Source organism: Euprymna scolopes, chromosome 2 (genome assembly GCF_053919585.1).
Source record: "Euprymna scolopes isolate OS-2025 chromosome 2, ASM5391958v1, whole genome shotgun sequence".
In the NCBI taxonomy this organism is placed as follows: domain Eukaryota; kingdom Metazoa; phylum Mollusca; class Cephalopoda; order Sepiida; family Sepiolidae; genus Euprymna; species Euprymna scolopes.
Window position 1 is genome coordinate 34,004,107 of NC_136483.1, and position 25,929 is coordinate 34,030,035.

At 30.8% G+C, this 25,929-nt stretch overlaps 1 protein-coding gene across 8 annotated transcripts in view; it reads left to right on the forward strand.

Moving 5' to 3' along the window:
• LOC145290702 (uncharacterized) overlaps positions 1 to 25,929 on the forward strand; it is a 576,300-nt gene that overhangs the window by 539,429 nt on the left and 10,942 nt on the right. For all 8 annotated transcript variants that reach the window (XM_080136503.1, XM_080136504.1, XM_080136510.1 and 5 more), the window contains 8 exons: positions 4,005 to 4,234; positions 8,172 to 8,292; positions 11,668 to 11,831; positions 12,790 to 12,969; positions 16,861 to 17,001; positions 19,783 to 19,922; positions 21,627 to 21,756; positions 24,102 to 24,302. In XM_080136503.1, coding sequence (XP_079992629.1) covers positions 4,005 to 4,234; positions 8,172 to 8,292; positions 11,668 to 11,831; positions 12,790 to 12,969; positions 16,861 to 17,001; positions 19,783 to 19,922; positions 21,627 to 21,756; positions 24,102 to 24,302 — 1,307 coding nt within the window. The remainder of the gene's footprint in view (positions 1 to 4,004; positions 4,235 to 8,171; positions 8,293 to 11,667; positions 11,832 to 12,789; positions 12,970 to 16,860; positions 17,002 to 19,782; positions 19,923 to 21,626; positions 21,757 to 24,101; positions 24,303 to 25,929) is intronic.

A 25,929-nucleotide genomic window follows, 5' to 3' on the forward strand; every position in this document is an offset into this window, starting at 1 on the left:
TATAGTATATATTATGTAATATATATATATAGTATATGTATATATAATATATATATATATATAGTATATGTATATATAATATATATATATATATAGTATATGTATATATAATATATATATATATATATAGTATATGTATATAATATATATATAGTATATGTATATATAATATATATATATAGTATAGGTATATTATATATATAGTATATGTATATAATATATATATATAGTATATGTATATATAATATATATATATAGTATATGTATATATAATATATATATATAGTATATGTATATATAATATATATATATAGTATATCTATATATAATATATATATATAGTATATGTATATATAATATATATAGTATATGTATATATATATATATATATAGTATATGTATATATAATATATATATATAATATATATAGTATATATATATATTATCTATATATATATAGTATATGTATATATATAGTATATGTATATATATATAGTATATTTATATTAATAATATGTATAGTATATGTATATATATATAGTATATTTATATTAATAATATATATAGTATATGTATATATAATATATATATAGTATATGTATATATAATATATATAGTATATGTATATATAATATATATAGTATATATAATATATATACATAGTATATGTATATATAATATATATATATAGTTATATGTATATATAATATATATATATAGTATATGTATATATAATATATATACATAGTATATGTATATATAATATATATATAGTATATGTATATATAATATATATATATAGTATATGTATATAGAATATATATATATAGTATATGTATATATAATATATATATATAGTATATGTATATATAATATATATATATATAGTATATGTATATATAATATATATACATAGTATATGTATATATAATATATATATATATAGTATATGTATATATAATATATATATATAGTATATGTATATATAATATATATATATAGTATATGTATATATAATATATATATATATAGTATATGTATATATAATATATATATATAGTATATGTATATATAATATATATATGTATATATAGTATATGTATATATAATATATATATGTATATATAGTATATGTATATATAATATATATATGTATATATAGTATATGTATATATAATATATATATGTATATATAGTATATGTATATATAATATATATATGATATATATATAGTATATGTATATATAATATATATAATATATAGTATATGTATATATAATATATATATGATATATATATAGTATATGTATATATAATATATATAATATATAGTATATGTATATATAATATATATATATGTATATATAGTATATGTATATATAATATATATAGTATATGTGTATATAATATATAATATATATAGTATATGTGTATATAATATATATATAATATATATAGTATATGTGTATATAATATATATATAATATATATAGTATATGTGTATATAATATATATATAATATATATATAGTATATGTATATATAATATATATATATAATATATATGTATATATAATATATAAATATATAATCTATATATAGTACATGTATATATAATATATATAATATATATATAGTATATGTATATATAATATATATAGTATATGTATATATAATATATATATATAATATATATAGTATATGTATATATAATATATATATATAATATATATAGTATATGTATATATAATATATATATATAATATATATAGTATATGTATATATAATATATATATATTATATATATAGTATATGTATATATAATATATATAGTATATGTATATATAATATATATATATAATATATATAGTATATGTATATATACTATATATATATATATAGTATATGTATATATAATATATATAATATATATATAGTATATGTATATATAATATATATATATAATATATATATAGTTCATGTATGTATAATAGTATACATATATGTAGTATATGTATATATAATAGTATGTATATATGTATATATAATAGTATGTATATATATATATAGTATATGTATATATAGTAGTATATAGTATATGTATATATAGTAGTATATATTATATATATATAGTATATGTATATATAGTAGTATATAATATATTATATATGTATATATAGTAGTATATATTATATATATATAGTATATGTATATATAGTAGTATATAATATATAATATATGTATATATAGTAGTATATATTATACATATATAGTATATGTATATATAGTAGTATATAATGTATAATATATTTATATATAGTAGTATATAATATATATATAGTATATGTATATATAATAGTATATAATATATATATAGTATATGTATATATAGTAGTATATAATATATATAGTATATGTATATATAGTAGTATATAATATATATAGTATATGTATATATAGTAGTATATAATATATATATATACTAGCGAGGGTACCCGGCGGTGCCCGAGTGTTTGTTCACGGGACGGGGGGGGTGGGATTAAAAAATGTTATGGTAGGTAAGTAGGAAGGATCAAACCCGGAGTCATGAGTAAAAGTAGGAAAATAAAGTGTGAAAAAAAAAAAAAAAAAAAGAACATCTGCAACGTTAACAGTTCGGCCACCAAGAAAAGTCCATTCCAGTTGTTTAGGAAAAAAAAAAAAACAAAAAAAAACGACTATGGTAGGTCGGCGCGAACGTGAAAATATAATGTGAATTGTCCAGCACGCTAACCACTACGCCATAGAGCACTGCAGCTTAGTTTAGTGATTTTAAATAACTTCACATGAAAGAACTACGAAGCCAAACCGGTGTTCTCTTCTCAACTGTTCCTTGTGAACGATCCCCAAACGGTGTTAAGTGGTGGCAGGGGGAGGAGGAATTTATTAGAGAGAAAATATTTCACCACTTCCATTGATCTTAACCGATTTTGGCCGTGACTTCTCAGCAGAAAAAGTATAGAAATCTAAGATTTAACACTAGGGCCTTTGGCCTTTGTTTCTCCATTGACTGTAAAATGCTCAGAAAAGCAATTGAATGTCCTCTGTTTTTTGCGGGGTCACCCTGTATAAATATATAGTATATATTATCTAGAAAATATAATTATTTGTTACGTTTCCTTGTATGAAAACTTTTAACAGAAAAGTAATTAAGATTTAAGATTTTGAAGTATTAGAAATGTACTAGTGTATGGAAAAAAAATAATGGTGCTTCACCAGTGTTTGCACTGTTACTAAAATATTCATACAAAATCATAGATTTGTGTCATCAATTTAATTTTTATGCATAGAATTATTTCTGATGACCCAAAGAAAAATAACACCCGCTATTTTTTGTTATTGCGTGAGGAATTTCTTTCCAATTTCATTTCAGGCTGTGGAGTATGCCTGAGATGGTTGTCTAACTTGCTATTTGTTTCTTTGACCACTTAAAATGGCTTCAACCAGGGTCTAGGAAAAGACATGTTTTACTCGCTATCTTTTGTGCACCAAGATAAAAGTCCATATACATTTTTTTTCTGTACAAATCAATACACATAGGTCTTTATTATAGAGTCGAAAATTTTCAATATCTTTTTGGTCCCCTTACAAAGGATTAGACTTAGTAATTCACTCCCATTCGTCCATTTGTTCGCACTTTTCTCAATAACCACGCCTTGGATGTTTTAAAAATTTTGCACAAACATTAGTCCTGGTGAAAGTAAATTTTTGCCAGAACAGATTTTCTGAGATAACTTTGGTTTCTCCCCTAGGGGCCATTATAAGGGTAAAATTGCCCTAAAATCATTCGCCCATTCATTTGTTCACACTTTTCTCAATAATCACAGCTTGAATTTCTTTTTTTTAATTTGGCACAAATAGTGAAAGTAAATTGGGCTCTTTCCAGACTTATTCACTCATGGAGGGGGACACCGCATGCTCAGTTTTTTTTTTTTTTTATAATTTGTTATGAATTTAATATTGCAGGATTTGATACTACTTTCGCAACAACCACCGAGGGCAGAGGAACGCCGATACCTAGAACTGGATCTCCTGAACGCTCACAGAGCCCTGCTACTCGCCCGTTCTCTCGAAACATGTCTCCTAACCGTCCCGATACAAGTTCACTTATACAGGCAGCCAATGTTGATCCAGAGCAAGTACGCAGAGCTCTTCGAGATTTCGTGCAACAGCTAGCCTCTGCTGAGAAGGACAGGGTAAGTCGTTGTAAACTAGAATAATTGCTAGCAAATTTAAAGTGTAAAAAGAAATATATTTGTTAAAATATTTTGATGTACAAAAGATTTATTAAAATTCTATTTTCATTAATTAAGAGACGAGAAATAAAGGTTATATAGAACTTTATTATATCATCAAATCAATAAGGAAAGGAAAAGAGAGAAAAGAAACCTCCTTAGGCCATGGCATTTTGAAGCTAAATGTTTCTTATCAGAAGAGAAAGGCCAGAATTATATAAAATATAGATACAAACTGGTAATGAAGGAAATAGATATTAAGATATATTGAAGTGGGTATAAAGTACAAGAATAAAATCTTTGAAAAATAAAGATATTAAAATATAACTAAGAGGGAAAGAATTACACATACATGAATAGAAAAGAAAGAATAGGAGAATAAAAATTAGGAGGGTAGTATATAGGTAAGTATTAGGTTGAGAAAAAAGCTCTTGCAGAATTTTTACTTTTTATTTCAAATAAGTTTTCGTTATAATACCATTATTTATTGAGATTGTCAGACTGACTTCCTCATCTTGGTTGTTATAGTCACAACGTTTCGGCCGTTTTGTCCTCCAGCCTTCATCAGGTGTTTTGTATCGAACTGGGGAACCGTTTGTTAGGAGTCTCGAACCCAACCCTTTATTATTATTACGGGGGTACCGTGTTCGGACTGGGACATAGGTGCGGATTCTCTGTTTTGAATGTTACTTTTCACTGCCTTCGTTCAGGATTGAACTCAGCACCTTTGGGTAACTGTAAACTTTGATAAAACGTCTAGGACCACTTGGCCATATGTCACTAGGCATAATACCATTACTTTATATATCATTTTAAAGAGCATTTTTCACTCTACAATCGTTTCAAAACAATTTAATAATTTAAATGATTAATCTTCTTTTCAGAATGTTCAAATTTGCTTTTTTCCATCTTGTATTCAACAATTTTCTTATTTCAATTCAAGCTAGGCTGAAAAGCTGCTGAAACAGCTCACAAAATCAACAAAGTGTTTGGCCCAGGAACCACTGCTGAATGGACAGCAACATGGTGGTTTAAAAATTTTGTAGCGGTGACGAAAGTCTTGAAGATGATGAGTGTAGTGGTCGTCCATTAGATGTTGACAACCAATCCACGCACAACTGTCCAAGAACTTGCTTCTGAATTAGACGTAACGTATACAACAATTTTCAATGACTTGAGAGATTCGAAAGACAAAAAAACGATAAATGGGTGCTTCAGGAATTGAATGACAATAAAAAGAAACGCCATTATGAAGTGTCATCTCCTCTTCTTTTATGCAACAAGAACGACCTGTTTCTCGACCGGGTTGTGACTTGCGATGAAAAGTGGGTTCTTTACAAAAACTGGTGATGCTCAGTTCAGTGGTTAGATTTTGAGGAAGCTTCGTGACACTTCCCGAAGCCAGAGTTGCACCAAACGAAAGTCATACTGACTATTTGGTGGTCTGCGACCGGTCTCAGTCATTAGTTTTTGAATGGAGGCAAAACCATTATGGCGGAGAAGTACTGTCAATAAATGGATGAAATGCATCAGAAACTTCAATAACAAAACTCAGCATTAGTCAACAGAAAAAGGCCCAATTCTCCTCCACGACAATGCTTGACCGCATATTGCTAAACTGACTCTGCAGAAGTTGAAAGAATTGGGCTATGAAACTCTGCCTCATCCACCATATTCTCCAGACCTCTTACCTACTGACTACCACTTTTTCAAGCATCTTAACAACTTTTTGTCATGAAAAATGCTTCAAACACCTAAGTGTTATAAAAAAAATGCCTTCATTGACTTCATCATCACCAGAGTGCAAAATATTTACATTACTGGCATAAATACACTTGTTTTGCGTTGACAAAAGTGTATTGATTCTGATGGTGCTTATCCTGGAAAACCTCATCAGTATGAAGTGTATTTAAGAATTCAGGTGATAAGTCGTCTCCCTCTCAGTACAGACCAATAAGTCTTCTGTGTGTCATGAGTAAGTTGCTGGAATCCATATTAAATAGAGAAGTAGTCAGCCACCTCAGCAGAAACAACCTTCTTAGTGACATGCATGGTTTCTGTTCTTCTAGATCTACAGCAGATGTGCTAACGGTTATATCTCATAGGATTAGTGAATCTCTTGACAAAGGCTTCCTCTCTAGGGCAATTACTCTTGACATATCAAAAGCCTTCGATAAGGTATGGCATAAGGGCTTACTCCACAAGATTTCCAGCTACGGTATAACTGGAAATATTTTCTCAATCATTAGAACATTTCTCTCTGATAAGCTCATAAGAGTAGTGGTTTATGGGCAGAAATCAGAGGCCCTCAGTATTAATGCTGGAGTCCCTCAGGGGTCCATCCTGGGCCCAACTCTACATCAATGATCTCCCAAAACACATAGTTAAATCATTCGTTGACATCTATGCTGATGACACGACCATCTATGGCAACACATTAAAGGCTGTAAATGACAAAGTTCTCTCTAATTCTCTCTCCTCTGATCTCGAGCGCATGGTACAGTGGGGTAAGAGGTGGCTGGTTACTTTTAATGCATCTAAAACCAAGCTCCTATCTTTACATAATCAACGCTCTGATCCCCATCTGGCATCAATTGAAATGGATGGCTCTTGTCTAGGGGATAAGCTTCTGGGCTTGACCTCTACTCCTGACCTGAAATGGAACAAGTACATCGTTTTTTGCCAAAGTCGCTGGAAAAATGGTAGGATCCTTCTACCGTTCCAGAAGATATCTCACTACTGATGCAATTTTCTATCTATATAAAAGCCAAGTACGTCCAAGGATGGAGTACTGCTGCCACATTTGGGCAGGAGCTGCTAAAAACAGCCTATCCTGTCTTGACAGAGTACAAAATTGGCTTAGTGGGGGATGCCCTTTTCTCTTCCCTGCAACCTCTCTCCCACAGGAGAGACATTGCGAACCTGTCTTTGTTTTATCGTTACTTCTATGGCAAGTGCTCGTCTGAGCTCCAATCTGGTCCCCCTTCACCAATCTTCCATGAAAAACACCCGTCTAGCTGAAACCACTGTCAAAAATTTTCCCCACTCTTTATTTAACCAAAACATAGATTCCATGAACAAAGCTTCTTTCTTAGAAGTGCACACCTGTGGAACTCTGTTCCGTTTGCCTGTTTCCTACCTGACTACAACCTAGATGTCTTCAAGTCCAACAGAAACAAATTCCTGATGAACCGTCTCCTTATGTAAGACACTTTATCAAATCTCAGCACTAACGTACTGTACATGCAATAACCCTTATCCCCGAGTGGCTTCCGGGCCTTGATAGATGGTGACCACCTTTTAAAAAAAAAAAAAAAATAGTTTTGATCATCTGAATTTAAAAGTTAAAAACCACAAGAACTTTTTTGTCAACCTGATAATATTAAAAAGAAAATATGGATCACTATGAAAAAAAAAAAAAATGGAATCATTAAAGAAGAATAAAAAAGAAAGGAAAGCATAGGGAAGAAAGAGGAGAAAGTGAAGAAAGTAGGTATGGAGATAGAAAAGGCAAATGAAAATACATATATAAAAAATCCAAAAGTGAAGAAAGTAAAATCCAAACTTGAAATAATCCAGATTAAAATCCTTAAAAAAATTTTAACATTCAAATATTCAAAGAATGTTAAAAAAATTTACACATATTTTTAGGATTTACAAGGATTTTACCAAGACTTATTCTCCACACATTTTTTTTTTTTTTTTTTTAATTTTTAAAAAGTTACTATCAGTTGCATTATAAGGATTTCACTTCATTTTTTTTTATTTTTTAATATTTTCATATTTTTAATGTCATTTTTTTTAATGGTGAAATATTTTTCATTCAACTTTTGAACACATCTCTATTCATGTGATCACCTTGTTTATTTATGTTTCCATTTTCGTTCTTGCAATTCAGGATGATTACATAGCACAAGTTCGCAGTCTAGAAACTCAAATTGCAGACAGTGATGAATCGCGAAGTCAGACGGAATCTCGCTTGCAACAATTGCAAAAGTCTCTAATGGAAGTGGAAGAAGGTAAATATGTAAAAATAAATAAAGAAAAAACTATTTTAAAGACGCTTTAGTTTTTTTTTTTCAGGTAAAAACACAAGATTTATTCGCCTGTTTGTGTCTATTACCAAAAAGTGTGCCAACAGCAAGTTGAGTAAAAGAGCAAATCCAGGTTCAAAAATCCAAAGGATAAATACAAATAAAGAAAAAAATAGAAATAAAAATAAGATAAACAGAAATAAGGAAAAATCCAGAATCACAAGTTTAATATCAAAAGTCTTAAATGGAAACCAATAAAAAAAAAAGGAGTAAAAGAAAACTCGGGTTTGTATTACTGTACACATAGATTCGAAAAAGTTGTCAAAAAACAAATATATAGCAAATAAATGTTATCAAGGGCAAGATAAGTTACTTTTCTACCAAACTGGATATATTTTTCATGTTTTTATTCAATATAACATGTTTATTCAGCTCGAAAACCATACAGTGTTTACCGATGTATTGGAAAATTCAAGATGGCGTCTGACTCTCTCTTTAACACGGTAAGTTTGGGAAAAGGTGTTATAAATAAAAAACTGGATAAAATACTGTTAAAAACTCGCTTAATATATGTTACCGTGACATAGGTTGACATATATTCGGCGGGTTTTTAATAGTATTTTTTCTAGTTTTTTATTTATAACACCTTTTCCCAAACTTTCCGTGTTAAAGAGGAGTGAGGCGCCATTTTGAATTTTCCAATACATCGGTAAACACTGTATGTTTTTCGAGCTGAATAAACATGTTACATTGAATAAAAACACGAAAAATATATCCAGTTTGGTAGAAAAGTAACTTATCTTGCCTTTGATAACATTTGTTATATATTTGTTTTTTGACAACTTTTTCGAATCTATGTGTACAGTAAAACAAACCCGAAAACTCTTTCTAATCATAATAGAATGAAATAACTTTTGCTCACAAACTAAAAATTACACTGTCTATAATCCAAAATGGCATCAACTTTTATTAAGAAATATTTTTTATGGATATTGCTCCAGACAAAGCATGAAGCCACCTAATATAAAAAGCTAAAAAAAAAAAAAACAATACAAAGTCAAAAACTAGCCAACGATATGTTTAAGATGAATAGATTTTGATCCAGAAAACAGCAGTTCTTTCTCTTTTGTCAGAAACATTGCTGATTTGAATGTGAGGACTAGAAGACAAAATAAGGAAAGCAAAAGTTACAAAGCTGCCAAAAGTAAGCCTACTTCTACTCTTCAAATTCTTTTCACAGTTGTCATTACTATCATCCATTCTATCATTTTGTTTTCCTTGGTCAAAGGACATTTCCTGGCATCAAGGTTGATCTAGGATTCTTGTTAATGGTTTTCATCCAAGTTTTCTTTGATTGTCCAACTTCATTCGGATCTTACTGCATATTCTTATCCAACTGTAAATTTAGCTTTAAATTCTAACAAATAACTAAAACCTAACCAATCAGATACCTAGTTACAATCAGATATTATTAATCTCTAATATAAATTTCACCTGTCTATTTAAATGTATGTATGTATGTATGTCTGCCTAAAACTTTTGACAGAGGCGACGAATTTTCACGAGATTGGTATCATTTTGAAGCTTGATGTCTCAAACGACAAATATTGAAAAATTGGCCAAAACATTAATTCCTTCACCCTCAACTGGGCAGTTTTCTACAAGGAGGGGTCGATTTTTTTGCAAGCCATTTTTGCAAGTCATCATATCGGTTGGATTGACTTCACTTAATTTCAATGTTTCAGAACTTCCGGTCGGACTGTGGAGACATCGGCAAAGACGTCACATTTTTTTTTTTTTTTGTTTTCTTTCCTCCTTCGCATTACAAGTTTGAGCCTACCTGCCTACTACCATATTTTTTTTTTTTTTTACTTTCTGTCCACCCAAAGGGCTTATTGTTTCGCCCCCCCCCCCCACTACTTTTTTTTTTTTAATCTCCCCATTCATTCATTCATCCCATTAATCATCCTCAGTCCACTCATGAGGTACTTCATCTTTTGACTGGCAGTCATTCCAGCTTTTCAACTTTTTATCCTTGAGTAGCTTTTAGCCTTGATAACTGGTGATGTACTAGTACAAAAAGAAAAAAAAATCTTCATCTCTTTAGCTCCTCAAACTATCTAAGTAAGTGTTCACATTGAACACTGATGACTGATGAAGATGAGACAAGATAAGAAACAAAAGCATTTCACAACTAAGTAATAGGTAACAATTGGTTAAGACATTGTGCAAGGAAATTACAAATTAAGCGAGTGATTCTCAAATAAGACATACTTGAATTCTGGCTATGAGCTTATAGTTTGGGTAAAGAATTGACAAAGAATTTTCGCTACTTGTACAGATTAATCAAGACATTAAAAAATGAAAATATCGAAAAAAAAAAAAAAAAAAAAAAAAAAAAGTTTATATTGTACATATCCGTTTTGACCTGAAGATCTCTGGAAAAAAATTTCACTTAATTTGATCGAGTAGTTTTTTTTTTTACAGCGGAAAAACACATTTTTATGAGTGTGTTGAAGGCAGACGTCTTGGATTTTTTTAAAAAATTTTGTTTGAATTTTAGAAATGCCACGAGATAACTCCAGTTAAAGCGCCGACACTCCCTCCTCATCTTTAATACTAGCTTTCCTTCCTAGAAATCGAACCTATTGCTCGGTATCATAACAACATTTTGCTGTAAAAAAAAAAAAAAAAAAAACTTGATGAAATTAAGTGAAATTTTTTTGGGAGAACTTCATTCCATAATGGATACGTACAATTAAAACTTTTTTCGATATTTTCATTTTTTTAATGTCTTGATTAAACTGTACAAGTACCAAATTTTCATCTGGAGAGAAAACTCAACCGTGTGCACAATTTTATATGTTTAAATCTAAATCAAATCTAAATTAAACTTTACATTCAATATCAGATTAAAATAAATCCCTGAAATTGTAGTTGGGCAAAATAAAAGTAACAAAAAACAAAAAAAAAAAACTATGAAAAAATTGAACAGATGCATTTTTAGAAAACTTAAGCATGACAGACCAACAACAGACCCTCTTACAGACATGCGTGAACATGTCTAAAATGCTATTTCAAATTTAAGTGTGAAAGACCAACAAATGACCCGATCTTTTTATAAGTATGCATAAATTTGTAATAGCATTTTTAGATATGTTCACGCTTGACAGATTCACCAATAACTGTAAACGTAATCTTAAATTTTACTGCTTCAGTTTTAGAATTTTAAAATTAAATGATTAAAGTTAATATTTACCTTTGTGTACTAATCTGGCTACATATTTGGTGTTCAAGTGATGACTTAAGAAAATTTACTGTATGACATTTTATGTTTTAATTAACATATTTATTTTATAGATAAACGTGGAATTGATGGTCGATTGGCCAGTGCCCAGACAGCTCTTATGTTGCAAGAAGAAACCATTCGCAGAAATGAAAGAGAAAGGAAACTTTTGTCTGAGAAATTGTCGAATTTGGAACGTAACCTGTCCGCTGTGGAATCAGAAAAGAGGCAGTTGCAAGTAAGTAAACATTTTGTAGTTTTTTTTAAACAGAGATTTTGGTTCAATACTATGTCCATCAAGAGTTGAAATAACCATTAAACAAAAAAAAAAAAAAAAAAACATGTTTAGGACATCAAGAAAAGGAGGACCACCATTGAGATATAGTAAGCTGGATCTCTTTCTTTTTGCTTTCTACCAAACTCCTCTGTCAATTTTTGGTCTAGTCTTGAAACTTGTAATATAGGGGATTTCAACCTGCAAAATAAATTTGATTTGATCTTTAGCTGGTAAATATAGCTGTTAAGGGGGCCCAAATTTGAAAAAAAAAATAGAAACTTGACAGACGTAAGTTGACTAAACTTGTTATTTCTTTGCATGTGCAAAGGTACATTTATATGTTTAACATTATTTAAAAAAAATTTGTATAGGTTTAGGTCAGATAGTAACAAATAAGGCTGGAGAGCTATATATTAGTTTTGATTCTAGCTGATGGCATTCAAGTCATATTTTTTATTTTTATTTTGAAATCACTTCTACATATTGGGTATAATATAATAAAAGAGTATTGGCACTATAATAATAAATACGAAATCTGCATAAATTAAAACATATTTAAGCATATTTTACTATTGGGCCATGTCGAGGGGGGCACTACTATATATATTATAATCAATAGAGAATTACCTCTATAATAATAAATAAATACAAAATTTGCATGAATTAAAATATATTTAAACAAATTTTATGACCGGACAGCACTAGGCAGCATGCTAATATAAGTGAAGAGAATAAATAAAAAAAAAAAACAGGGTTCAACCAAGATAGGTAACTCTAATTTATGGAATATAACTTTGTTTAATAGAAATAAACAAAAAGTCATATTTTATATTTTCAGAAATTATTGCATAAAAACATGATGTATTATTTTGACTTAATATTACGTTTATGCCAAGTTTCTTTGATTCTTGTTTTGCAGGAGAAAGTTTCTAAAATGAAGATGAATGAGTCTCGTCTGGAAGAGGAGAAAAAGCAATTACGAAACACTGTTGAAGAAACAGAGAACCGTGTTACCAAAGTGGAGCTGTCTCGTCGTGGTCTTGAGGGAGAACTCCAACGCGTCCGTCTGGCCATGACAGATAAAGAAACTGAAAACCAAGTGAGAATGATTAAAAATATAATAGAACATTTTCTTTTTTGTACATTTGATTTTTAATTTATATGATAAGATTTTCATTCGCCACCTCTCTCTTTCTCTTTCTCACTGTGGGCCAAAATGTTGATTTGTGGAAATAGAGACAATGGCAAGTCCTCAGGTAGTGGTTAAGAGCTTTTTTAAGGTAAAGCGATTAGTTGAATACAGACAAATTTAAATATTTCAAAAATGCCAAATTTGTGGGTGTTGTGAGCCAAAATACTTAAATTCAAGATTTTGCTCCCAAAAGTGCAAATTAGATATTTGGACATATCTTAGCAAAAAATGATCCATTGGCAGTTGTTCAGGGCTTGTTGTAAGTCTAATAATGTGAATACAAAATAATATATATATGACAACATATCAATCAAGTAAGTTCTCAACAAGAGAAACAAAATTTCTTTGGTAAGTTGAAAAGCATCGCATGAGATCTTATAGTGTTATCATTTGCACCACATTCAGTGCAATACTTATTAGGATGCAATTCTTGCATGCAATCAATAACCTCCTCAGAGAAAAAACGTCTTCCTTGAGGGCCATTTGTTGATATCTCGCCTTTTCCACCAGCATGATTACATCTATCCAGAAACACCAGTTTCCCCATGAATTTTGTTAAAGACTATCTCTGGAAGTAGAAATTGGGTCACCTAATTGCCCATACTTCTCAATCCATTGTTGGCCATATATATGTGGCAATGATACATAACTTTGAGGAACCATGTAGTGCCATTGATATGGGCATTGGTTCTGATGATACTTTTTGGTCTGATACAGAAATTGGTTTTGCTGTAACATTTTGCCTAGTTTTAAAGTCACCACTTTTAGTAGGATCCACACCATCATCATCAATTAGACTTTCCCACAACTTCAGAGTATCCTCAGCATATCTGTTGATTGGGAATCCATCAGAAATTAATTCAGGATTTGTCCAGTCTGTCTTTTTTTTTTTTTTTTATGAAGGAGTCACCACTTATAAAGACCCAAAGGCCACTCGAGGATAAGGGTTAATAAGCATACAGTGGTCAATGGGACAATGTCGTAATAATTGTTATTAGTGGAAATTTGGTAAATTGGATTACTTAAGAGGAATGGCTCATCAAGAACTTGTTTACGTTGGACTTGAAGACGACCATATTATAGTTAGCTAGAAAGCAGGCTAAAGGAAGAGAGTTTCACAGATGTGCAGTTCTAAGAAAGAAGCTTTGTTCATGGAATCTATGATTAGTTTTAGGCATAGATAAGAGTGAGGGAAATTATTGATAGTGTTTTCAGTTAGACGAGTGTTTCTCGTGAAAGTTTGACGAGGGACCATAGTTGGAACTCAGACAAGCACTTGCTATGAAAATAAGGATTAAGCAGAGACAGGCTCGCAACATCTCTTCTATGAGATAGAGGTTACAGGGAAGAGAAAAGGGATTCCCCCACTAGGCTACAAAATCTGTTTTGAACTCTGTCAAGGCAGGATAAGGTCTTTCTAGCGGCTCCTGCCCAGATGTGGAAACAGTACTCCATCCTTGGACGTACCTGGCTCTTATATAGAGAATTGCATCAGCAGTGAGATATCTACTGGATCAATAGAAGGATCTCACCATTTTCCCAGCATCCTTGGCAACAGATTTGATGTACGTGTTCCATTTCAGATCAGGAGCTTGTCAGAACATGAAGCCTTCTCAAGATGAGAGCCATTCATTTCAATTGATGCCAGATGGGGATCAGAATGTTGATGATATAAAGACAGGTTTTAGATGCATTAAAAGTAACCAGCCACTTTTTCCCCCATTGTACAACATGCTCAAGATCAGAGTAGAGAGAATCAGAGATAATTTGGTCGTTAACGTTCTTTAATGTACTGCCATAGATGGTCTGCTTGCTAATATAAAGAATACAATCTGCACCACCTAATCCTGACACATGCTACTTAAACTAAATCTTTCATGGTGTCATGAATTCTTTTCTTTATATTATATGCCTTATTGCCAACGTGTGCACACAGATCATGAAAACACTTCTTTTCTTTGTTGTCATAACATCTTCACTCTCAACAACATCAAACAAGCCTACTTCTGTAGCAGTAAGTTCGAGTACAGCTGAATTGCTTTTCTTATGTTGACTTTTTTAAACAAGTGCATTGCATCCATGATGATTTGAAGAATTCCAACTACTCAGCAGAATCTTGGATTACATTGAATTCTTTTCCACATTTACTGATACAAGCATCATAATCAGTGGATTTGGTTTGTGGAAACTGCGACCTGTAATAAATGATTACTTGGAAGATTTGTTTTTTTGTAATGGACACTTTCCTGATATATATTTACATAAGGAAGAAATCAGAAATGTAAATATTGATGTTATAAAATAATTACTGCAACAAAAAAACATTGAAGAAAGTTTAAATGATATGAAGGAAAGTTTAAACAAAAGAAAACCAAGGAAATCCCAAATAGACACAGGGAACTTCTCAATGGGAAATTTTCAATTTCTGGAAAATGAGTATGTATGCTACAGTTTATGATCAATAGCAAGTAAACTAACAACATAGCGTGCACTCAGCATTCATTTGCAACAAATGTTTTCTATCTGAAGAAATATAATTGTGAAAAGAATTGGGGGGAATGTTTTAATATTTCTAAAATTTTTCTTGTTACTATAGAATATTTCAAAGTAAATTATTCTGTAAACAGCTAAATTTCACATAAATTTATTTATTGCATCAGATAGCCCATAAACTAAGGATTTCAAAAAGTATATACTTTAATATGTAAGCTTTAGTCGTTTTGAAGATATTTTGCAAAAAAAAAAAAAAAAAAAAAAAAAAAACTCACTCGATTTGGGTAAAAAATGTACAATTTTTGCATCTTTTTTACAAGGGAGAATTAAAATGGAAATTTTCATTTATTAACTCATAAAATTGGTAATCTTGAGAATTAGCTTATTAACAAACCTAACAAAACAAGTAAAGAGTGTGTTTTTAAGGATTTTCTTCTATTTTTGAGAGGTTTTCTGAGGTTGGTACAATTTTGCTTATGAAAAACTGACCAACGTTGCTGATTCCTGCAACCTCAAAATTGCATAATTTTTAGCGATGTTTTTATAAGATTGACATTTTTTTTTTTGTTTTGTCAGAAATTTATTTTACTTTTTATTTATTAAATTCAGAAATTGATGTCTTCTTTTAACTATTTCCACTAATAGACCCACTATGTGTGAGTGTGTCTCTCTCTCATACATTTATTTATATATATATATATATATATATATATATATAAATTACAAAAGTCTATATTTCAAATTTCAAGGTGTTGACCATCTTACAGTTTATTTCTTTAAGTACATTGAGATGCACAATTTTTGACAGCACTTGTTTTGTGGCACAGAATCATTGATGTAATTATTATGTCATTTTTTAATTTATTCTGCCCATAACTCATCAGAAGAAAAAAGAACTTATCAACTTTAAAAGAAAATAAAGGAATATAGGCATGTAATTATTTATTTATTTCTTTTTTTTATTTTTATATATTTTACCCCCCCCCTCTTTTTTTTTTTTTTTTTAAATACTTAACACTTTGGGTGGGGAATGTCAATAGTATCATAACCTCGCCAACAAAGTATCAGAGCTGATATGAATACCTTTAAACAAACTAAGCATAACCTCACTTAAAAAAAAAAAAAAAAAAAAAAAAAAAAAATGGATTTTCATAATATAAGAATTTAAGAATCCAAAAATCAGAAACCAAAAAATTCACACATCATCTTTAAAATATTTACTATTTTTTTTAAATCTTGTAATTGATATTTGGAATTAGGATCTTTGAATTTTGAATATAAACTTTCTTGATTTACCATTTATAGGTACAACAAGATCGCATTGAGACACTCAGCAAACAGATTCAAGAATTAGAAAGTAAAGTGCAGTCAAGTCAGTTAACGACAGAGAGGCTGTCTTTGAATTTGGCCAAGACAGAAGCAACAGAAAATCAACAAAAGGACAAGGTGAGAATTGATTTCTCTTTTTTTATTTTATAAGAATTATCTTTGAAAATGGGTGTTTGCTTTAGGCAACACCTGAAGAATCCTTTGAATATTTGGAGAGGATACAGAAATAACTAATGAACACACTTTTACAAATCGTTTTTAGATAAAAAATAATATTATATTGTTCCCTTTTGTTTCCTCTCGTGCTACCGGATCAGGCTGTCTGAAGATAAAACCTATGCACAAAACAAAGGAACTGTTTGTGTGTTTGAGGGAGAATTTGTTCCCTATAGACTCCACAACAATTGGACAGATTTTTATGAAATTTCACACAAATGTACTTTATGTATCTGGCAGTGTTCTTAGATAGATTTTGTATCTCAATGTCTTCGATAAGTATTGATACTCCAAAAAATCTGATGAAAGAAGGAACAGACGATTTTGACCAAAGTTAACATCTTATACATCCTAACTTCACAAGTGCATTTTAGAAGTTTTATTACCACACAAGCAGATATACCCGATGTATAAAATCAACAGTTGGTTCTTTGATATGACAGGGACATTCGAAATTAATGTTTCTGTTTAAATCACAATTGAAGTATGATACTTGACTTTTGTATTTTAAACTTTAATTCAAGCCATCTATATATATAAAAGTGAAAATGTGTGTATGTATGTATGTTCGCCTTTTGTGTATATCTTCAAAAGGCTTTTTTCCGGCAGATTCTCGAGGCCGTCGCTCATTTGTAAAACTTTTTATATCACGTCTAAATGATAATATCTATGACTTAACAAGGGGGGTCGCCTATCTATTTAATTTGCCCGACTTCGAAACGTTAAATATTCAACAGTTTCAGATCGGCACGTGTTGCTTTCGTTTTTCGGTATAAAAAAAGCGAAACTCGATTCGAATCACTGGCCCATGGCCAGTGGTCTATAGAAAGCGATGTAACGTTTGGTCAATGTCAACTTTGTCATATCAGACGGTTGCTTTCATTTCGAGACAAGACACTCCCCCTTATAAACAGGGAGCTGGTTTTCCCTAAAGTTAGGTAAAAACAAACAAACCGGGTTATTGACCTCATTAAAAACTGTCCCGCAGAAAATGTTAACTGCTTAATAGCTATTGCTTACAATCGCCACATGTGCATTAAGCTTTTTCGTATTAAAAAAAAGAAGCCAACAGACTCGCGGTAAATAAAACTCTGTCCCGCACTCAAAGTTCACGTCATTAACTCGTCAAAAACGGGCACCTGCCAGGTCGCACATTTTTTTTTTTTTTTTTCACACTTTACTATTTTCCAACTGCGCGTCAAGGCTTCGTTTTTTTTTTTTTAGAAAAACAACCAACGATTTTTCTTTTCATTTACCCCAAAACACACACACCTACAAACACCCGGGCAACGCTGGGTACCCCCCCCCCCCCCGCTAGTCTATAATATTAATCTCACCTGTCTGTTTAAATGTATGTTTGTATGTATGTACGTATGTTTGTATGTCTGCCTAAAACTTTCGACAGAGGTGACAGATTTTCACAAGATCGGTATTGTTTTGAAGCTTGACCCTTCAGACGACAAATATTGAAAAATTGGCTAAAAACATTAATTCCTTCACCCTCATTAATTCCCAGCTATGTTATTGTATTTCAATCATGGGAGGAGGGGGGATTTACACCTTCCCAATGATATTGAAGTAAATGACTTTATAGCCATTTTCAAACTTCTGGCATCAGGTATTCACAAATGGTCAACCATCTAAATACTGACCAAGGTCAAAGTTGCTTAACATTAGTGATTGAACATAATATAACTGTAAGAAAAAAGTAAAGTCATCAACTAAAGCTGAGGGCATCCTGAAGGTCCACTTTTCATTAACTATTACACCAACATGTAAAGCAGGTTGTTACTCCTTTTTCCAGGATTACTCCACTCACCCTTTGAATTTCACTGTATTATGCTGAGTGTTTAGCAAGAAGGCGTCTAGTAGTATTTTATTTTTTTTGAGTCTTTGATATGACTATCAAAGATGCTGATCTCCCAGCACATTAGCAAATACTCTAACCATTATACCAGAAGAGCCAGTCCATGTACAGGGTGATTGGAAAGTAACTCCCTAGACTTGAAATTTATTACTGAAATAGAATTCTTACAAGAAATGTAGGGGGGGGGGTTCTGAGGCTGCTCCTTTATTTTTTTCTCTTAGTCCTCACATTCCATGAACAATATTTTTAACGATGAGGAAAGTGTTGATTCAATAAAAAAAGAAAGTTCTTTTTGAAATCAGTTGATACGTTTCCCAATTGTCTTGAAAATCTAGTGTCGAATGCTGGCACGCACATGGAGTTCTAAATAAAGCTTCATGCTATACACTTTCTTATTATATTCATTTCTTGTAAGAATTTTATTTCAGTAATGAATTACAAGCACTTAATAATAGGGAGTTGGTTTCAAATCCCCCTTCCACCCCCTACACTGTAAAAATCCCTAGATGCCATAAAACGTTCTACTCGAATAGCTTTATTCCTCTGACTGCTACACTTTGGAATCCCCCTACTCTCCCCGGGTCTCTGCTTCCCTGACTGTACTGACAGGCAGAAATTCAAGTGTAATGTGAACGCAGATTTCACTGCCCAACTCCATAAATATTATCCTTGCAAATTTGGTCCCAAACTAAGTTGCTCTGTGCCTTGTTTGGAGTAAAACGACAATAAAAAAAAAATTTTTAAACCTTGTATATAGCTGCAAGCTATTATTAATAATTATACATGTTAAGTCTAAAGCATCATTTTTCTTTCAGGTGCAAGCATTGAATGTGTCGCTTTCAGACAGTGCGTCAACCATCAAAGATTTAAATGAACGCCTCAGTCAAATGCAGAGGGCACTCACTAGTAGTGAACATGACAGACGAGTTCTGAATGAAAAACTTGAGGCCACAAGGTAAGGACCAGATTAAAATAATGAAGACTTTGGTTCTAATTTTTTGAGAGGAAAATTGGTAATTCATATTATATGGACTTGTGGGACCTGTGGAAATTCCACAATGGCTTCTTTCATATGTAATATATTGATGTTGGCATTCTGTGGATGTTCAGTGTAAATGGAGATGCCCTGATATTATTGTAGCTCTTTTGTTAAAACTGCAAAAGTATTTATCTAAGCTAGCAGTGACATCCGGCATAAAGTACGCTTAAATATGATATTTTAATTTATGCAGATTTCATATACACACATATAGTCAATTTTCTATCAATTCTTACGTATTATAAAGTTGTGATTTCAAAAATAAAAAAATATATCCATATCACTTGGGTACATCAGCTTGAATTGAAACTGAAACCAAAACCTGTGAAGAAAAAAAAAAAAAATGTATATGTGTGTGTGTGTATATATAACAGGAGTTCCTACTCATACATACTAGAATTATCTGCAAAGACAAGTGATGTAACGGATAAAGTACTTGGTAAATTCAGTTACAAGTTACACTTTTCTGGAGGTGGAAGGTTCAATCCTCAATGTGGGCAACACTCAAAATATGATTGTGAATTACTTAAAACTTCTACCTGGTCATGACTGATGGAACAAGAACATGCTACCTCCATTAATTAAATAAAGAGTTTGATAAAATACACTTGAAGAAGGTTGAAGGTTACATCGACTGAAACGTGAAAATAACACTGAATATTTCAAATAATTTGAATGAAGACTTTGTCCAAAGATTTTTAAGGTGAAAGAAAAGATATTAACAAATAAGGCAACATATTTTTTTCCTGAGTATAAAGTTGTTGTACTGCCACATTCACCTTATTTATCGTATGATACTAGTTTTTAAGGTCAATTCCGGACTTTTCTAGTTCAGATCATGTAAAAATAGAAGAGACAACGATTTAAAATTAATATTTATATAAGGAATAACAAAAGCAGAGGAAAGAGTGTTGATTTGAAAATTAAATTTTATTTGCAAAACTTATCTTAAAAGTAATGAACATATAAGATAAGCAATTTTAAAGTTTTATTTTGAAGTTTTTTTTCTTTTTTAAAATTTGGATTTTATCTTTTTCTTCATATCAAATCTGTTTCATTAATATGAGTCATAATATTTTTTGGAGTCGGGGTAGCAGCTGTAGTGAAGTGGACATGGACTGATGACTTTGAATCCAGTCAACTCCAGAGCACCACTTTCATTGTGGATGCTGGCAACCTTCATGTGGGTTATCCTGTAGTTCTAGAATTAAATGAGGGAAACTGATGCTGGCAAACAGGCTGGTCAAAAGTTGTCCCATGGTGATTCAGACAAATTTTAATTGTAGTTTTTTTGTTTTTTTTTTAAATTTCTTTTTGTGATAGTTTCATGCTTGAACTATATTTTTTAATAATTTTTATTTTGTGCTTGAACTGTATTTTTAATAATTTTTTGGTCAACCAGAAGACGCAATATTGAGTAAAGTACAGCTAGTTTAAAAAAAAAATGTCAATTTATTTGTTTCACTTTGATCCTCACATAAACTTTTATTCATATGTAAAAGTTTATGATCAAATTTTCATAAAAAGTGTTTTAGACTAATATTAATGTCTTAATACTATGTAGTTTTTTAATCAATGCAAGAAGAATCTTTGTTTGAAATTTGTTGTTTTTATTTGTAGGCAAACTTTGAATGATATGAAGAAACAGAATCAGAATCTGATGGATCGTCTGCAGTCACTTCAGAATGATGCTGCTGAGACCGAACTGAGAAACTCCGAATTAGAAGGTCAACTCAGGCAGAATCATCAGGTAAAATTCATTTTGAACATTAAACGAGAATACACAGCAATCTATTTGTGTTACATATAAATGTTATTTTTTCTTTTAAAGCACAATATCAGTGAACAACGATTTTACAAATCTAATTTTTTCTAATGACTTTTTTCTAATTTGTAACAATGATTTTACAAATAAAATTTATTTTTAATGATTTGTGGCACTATGGATAATATACATAGTAAAATTCAGTTGTAAATTATACTCTTCGATATTGAAGGTTCAATCATCTGTTCGGGCAACACCTAAGATACAATACAACAAAAAGATTCCTGAGTTTGGCAAGATACGCCTGAAAAAGATTGGTTGGTTGGTTGTTTTTGTTTTACGGCATATCAACCCTTTTCAGGTTATTTAATGTCGAATCTAAAGATTTTGGAGAAAGATTTTTTAATAGAATATATTTGTTGTTTTCAAGTCAGTTTCTATTTAACCCGTAGTTGGGACCCTGACAGGTACTATCACTCTGGGTCAGAGTGGACCTGGGAGCAATGGCAATTAAAGGGTGGCTCCACACTCCCCAAAGCCCGCAAGCTGGGCCCTCACCACTGGATATAGTTTAAGGTCATATCCGGGACCGAAGAAGATTGAAATTTACATCAACCAAAACTTTGTGAAAAATAACACTCAAAATGAGAACAGTAGTATCAACATTTGAGTCCAATCAAATTATTTGTTTATCAATCAGTTATTTAAATGAAATTTTCAAAACAATGAAAAAAAAAAATCTGAATTTCATGTGTTCATAAAGCATTGCTTTCTGATGAAGAAAAGATTCTGTTCAAGCAAAACGATGGCTTGATAAGTGTTATTGAAACTTCACCTTGAAAACAACATTCAAAAGGTAACTTTAAACATGTCATATGGAAACAAATGATGCTAAATGTAACAAAAAGGAGTTTTTGCAGTAATCTGTGGAAAAGGATGAAATAGATACATCACTTTGAAGGAAAAGTGGCAGTCAGCTGAGTGGAGAGCAGCAAGTGAAGGCCGTCCATAGCAACTAATAATGCAAACCTTCCATATTTTGGAATGCCCAAGGTATTTTGTTCACTGATTACCTTAAAGAACACTCATCAGTAGCCAATATTATAAAGCAAAAAATGAGTCACAAATAGAGAAGTTTTATTTCATCATGACAATGCACTATGTTGCTAGTCAATCAAAATTTTAAAATTACATGAATTGTCTTGTAAATTGTTTCTGCAACAACTATTCTTTAGATCTGACCCACAGTGACTACTTGTTTGCAGACCTCAAAAGAATGCTCCAGAGAAAAAGATTTTTCTTCAATGAAGAATTGATATTGAAAAATGAGGTGCATTGAGGTCAAAGAGAAATCATTCAGGGGAATCAGTGTATTACACTAGAAGGAGATTATGTTGATGAAGTTGAATTTGTTACACCCAGGATTTATTGAGTGATGTATTAAGAACTTATTTATTAGGAGAAAATATATTACAATATAAATGAGATAAAAATAAAAGGTTATAAACATTATTTGTTTATAGATGTCCATTTTTTATGAATTATCTGACAGAAATGCAATGCAGTGATTATTGAGGACGTAATGCTAATGAACATTGTAAAATCAGTTATTAAATTAAAAATATTACTATTTTTGAAGCTTCAGTTAATGAAAATATGAGAATTCAGAAACTAAATAACGATGCAAGAGAATTCATTTTTTTTTTTTCAAATAAATGAAAGCAATTATATAAATCCAAATATTTCAGCTTAACAAGCCTTTTTCACTGGTATATAGACAAGTTTTCTTCTTTTTCGAGATCTAACAACATTGCTGCAGTAGTAGACCTCTGACTATTCTTGCATGTTCTTGAAACTGTCTTTTCAAAGTCCTGATCTATTTGTAGGGAAAATGTTGGCACATGTGTATATTTATTAAATTCAATGTTGCTACATTTGAAGAATCGATTTATGAAAATGATAAATCAGAAACCAAATCATAATGTAAAATAATTTTTTTCTACAAATAAATGAAACCAATTCTATAAATGCAAATATTTAATCCTAACAAACCTTTTTCAGTGATACAGAGACAATTTTTTTCTTCTTATTTGTCGATGACATTGTTATCCATTTAGTTGGCAATCTGACTACTCCTTACGTTATTGGAGATTGTTTTTTTTAAATATCATGATAATTGTACTGAAAACGTTGGCAGTGTTACATAATATGTGCAACAAGAAGAATACTCACAGTCAGTAGCCTTGTGCCAAACTAGAACTGGTGAAGGTGGAAACAAAAAGGATAATGTGAGATTGACCTTTAAATATATTTTTTTCTCTCTCCGACAGATGTTGATTAAACGGCAGGAGCAAGAACAGGAACTGAATCAGCGTGTGCAGAAAATCCAGACAGAGAAAGTGTCCCTACAAGAACGTCTGACTAACCTCCAACAGACTGTCAGCGCAATGGACACGGAAAAGAAGGAATGGGAAAGATCTCACATACGTTTGGAGAAGGACAAAACAGCTCTGAAGAAAACTCTTGATAAGGTATTTACAAAATTTATTTTTTTCCTTGGTGCATTTTATCTTGAATTTTATTTATTTTATTAGGTTTATCTTGTTAAACTCATGTAAATTCCCAAGTTCTACAGAAAGATTCCAAGTTCAAAAAGATACACCTAAAGAAGGTTGGAGGTTACATCAATTGAAAAGTGCAAATTCTGGAAAATCCAAATATTACAGACATTTAAATTAGATTTAAGAGCCATAGAATGTCAAACACACTATGCACCAATAGGTGAACATGCTCAACTCTTTTATAGCACAAATAACAATTATATATATATATATATATATATATATATATATACAGGGTTGGCCAAAAGTAAGTGAAATAGATTTGTATATTGGTTATAATGATGGTCATTGCAATAATATAACTATGGTATTTGTGCTATATCATTTTAAACATTATAACTAAGTTTATTTAATTTAATCTTTTTTGATAAGTCAGAGAATACATAATGTGTGTATATATCTTAAAATAAATGTGGTCATTTACTGTCAATTTGCTTCTGGACCACCCTGTGTGTGTGTGTGTGTGTGTATCTATAATATAAAGCTGAATGTATGTGTGTGTCTGGTCACAAATAGGCTCCTATATGGTTGACTATTTTAAAAAACTGATTACATATAATGATAGATGTATCGAGACACAGGAATGGGGATGTTTGATCTGGCAGAACAGTGGTTCATTAAAATTGTGGGGTCTGCATACGTGCCTGGTCCACACAGTATCAAAATAAAAAATTTAAAATTAAAAAAAAAAAACGTTTACAAATGTTTTTGATATAGTACATAAGAATACTTTGATAAGTATGTTTTAACTTCAATAGGGATGATATAATAAAATTGTGGGGTCTGCGTTCGTGCCTGGCCTCCATAGAATGGAAATAGGCACAAACTTTGAAGACTTTTCATATCTATCTGTGTAAGTATACTTTGATAATTATGTTTCTGTTTGAAGAAATTTGGTATAATAAAATTATGGGGTTTTCGTTCGCACCTGACCTCCATAGAATGGAAATATGTCACAAAGTTTAACAAGGTTTTTTAATATAGATCCACAGAATATTGTGATAATTGTTTCAGTGTGAACAGGTATGGTATAATAAATTATGGGGTTTATCTATTTTATTTTTACTTTCATCATATTTTGCTTTGGTTTTGATACCCCCAAATTTACAAACCTTCCTTTTCATAACCTATCATCTATATATATAAAAGCGAAAATGTATGTGTGTATGTATGTCCACGAAAGGCTTCTTTCAAAAAGCGCTTGCTCGCTTCACGACTTCTTAAAACTTTTTATATCATCTATAAATTGTAATATCTACAAATTATCCACGGAGCTCGCCTCTCTATTTAATTTTATTGACTATCAAACGTTAATTATTCCACATTTCCTGCATCGGTACGCGTTACATTCGGTTTTCGGTATAAAAAAAGCGAACCTCGACTCTGACCAAACAGGCTCTGGGCCTGTGATTAATGTCGACTTCGTCATATCAGACTGTAGCTTTCATTTCGCTCCTCCTAATAAACAGGGAGCGGGTTTTTAAAAACAAACAAACCCATTTATTCAAAACTGTCCCGCACAAAATAACTGCTGAAT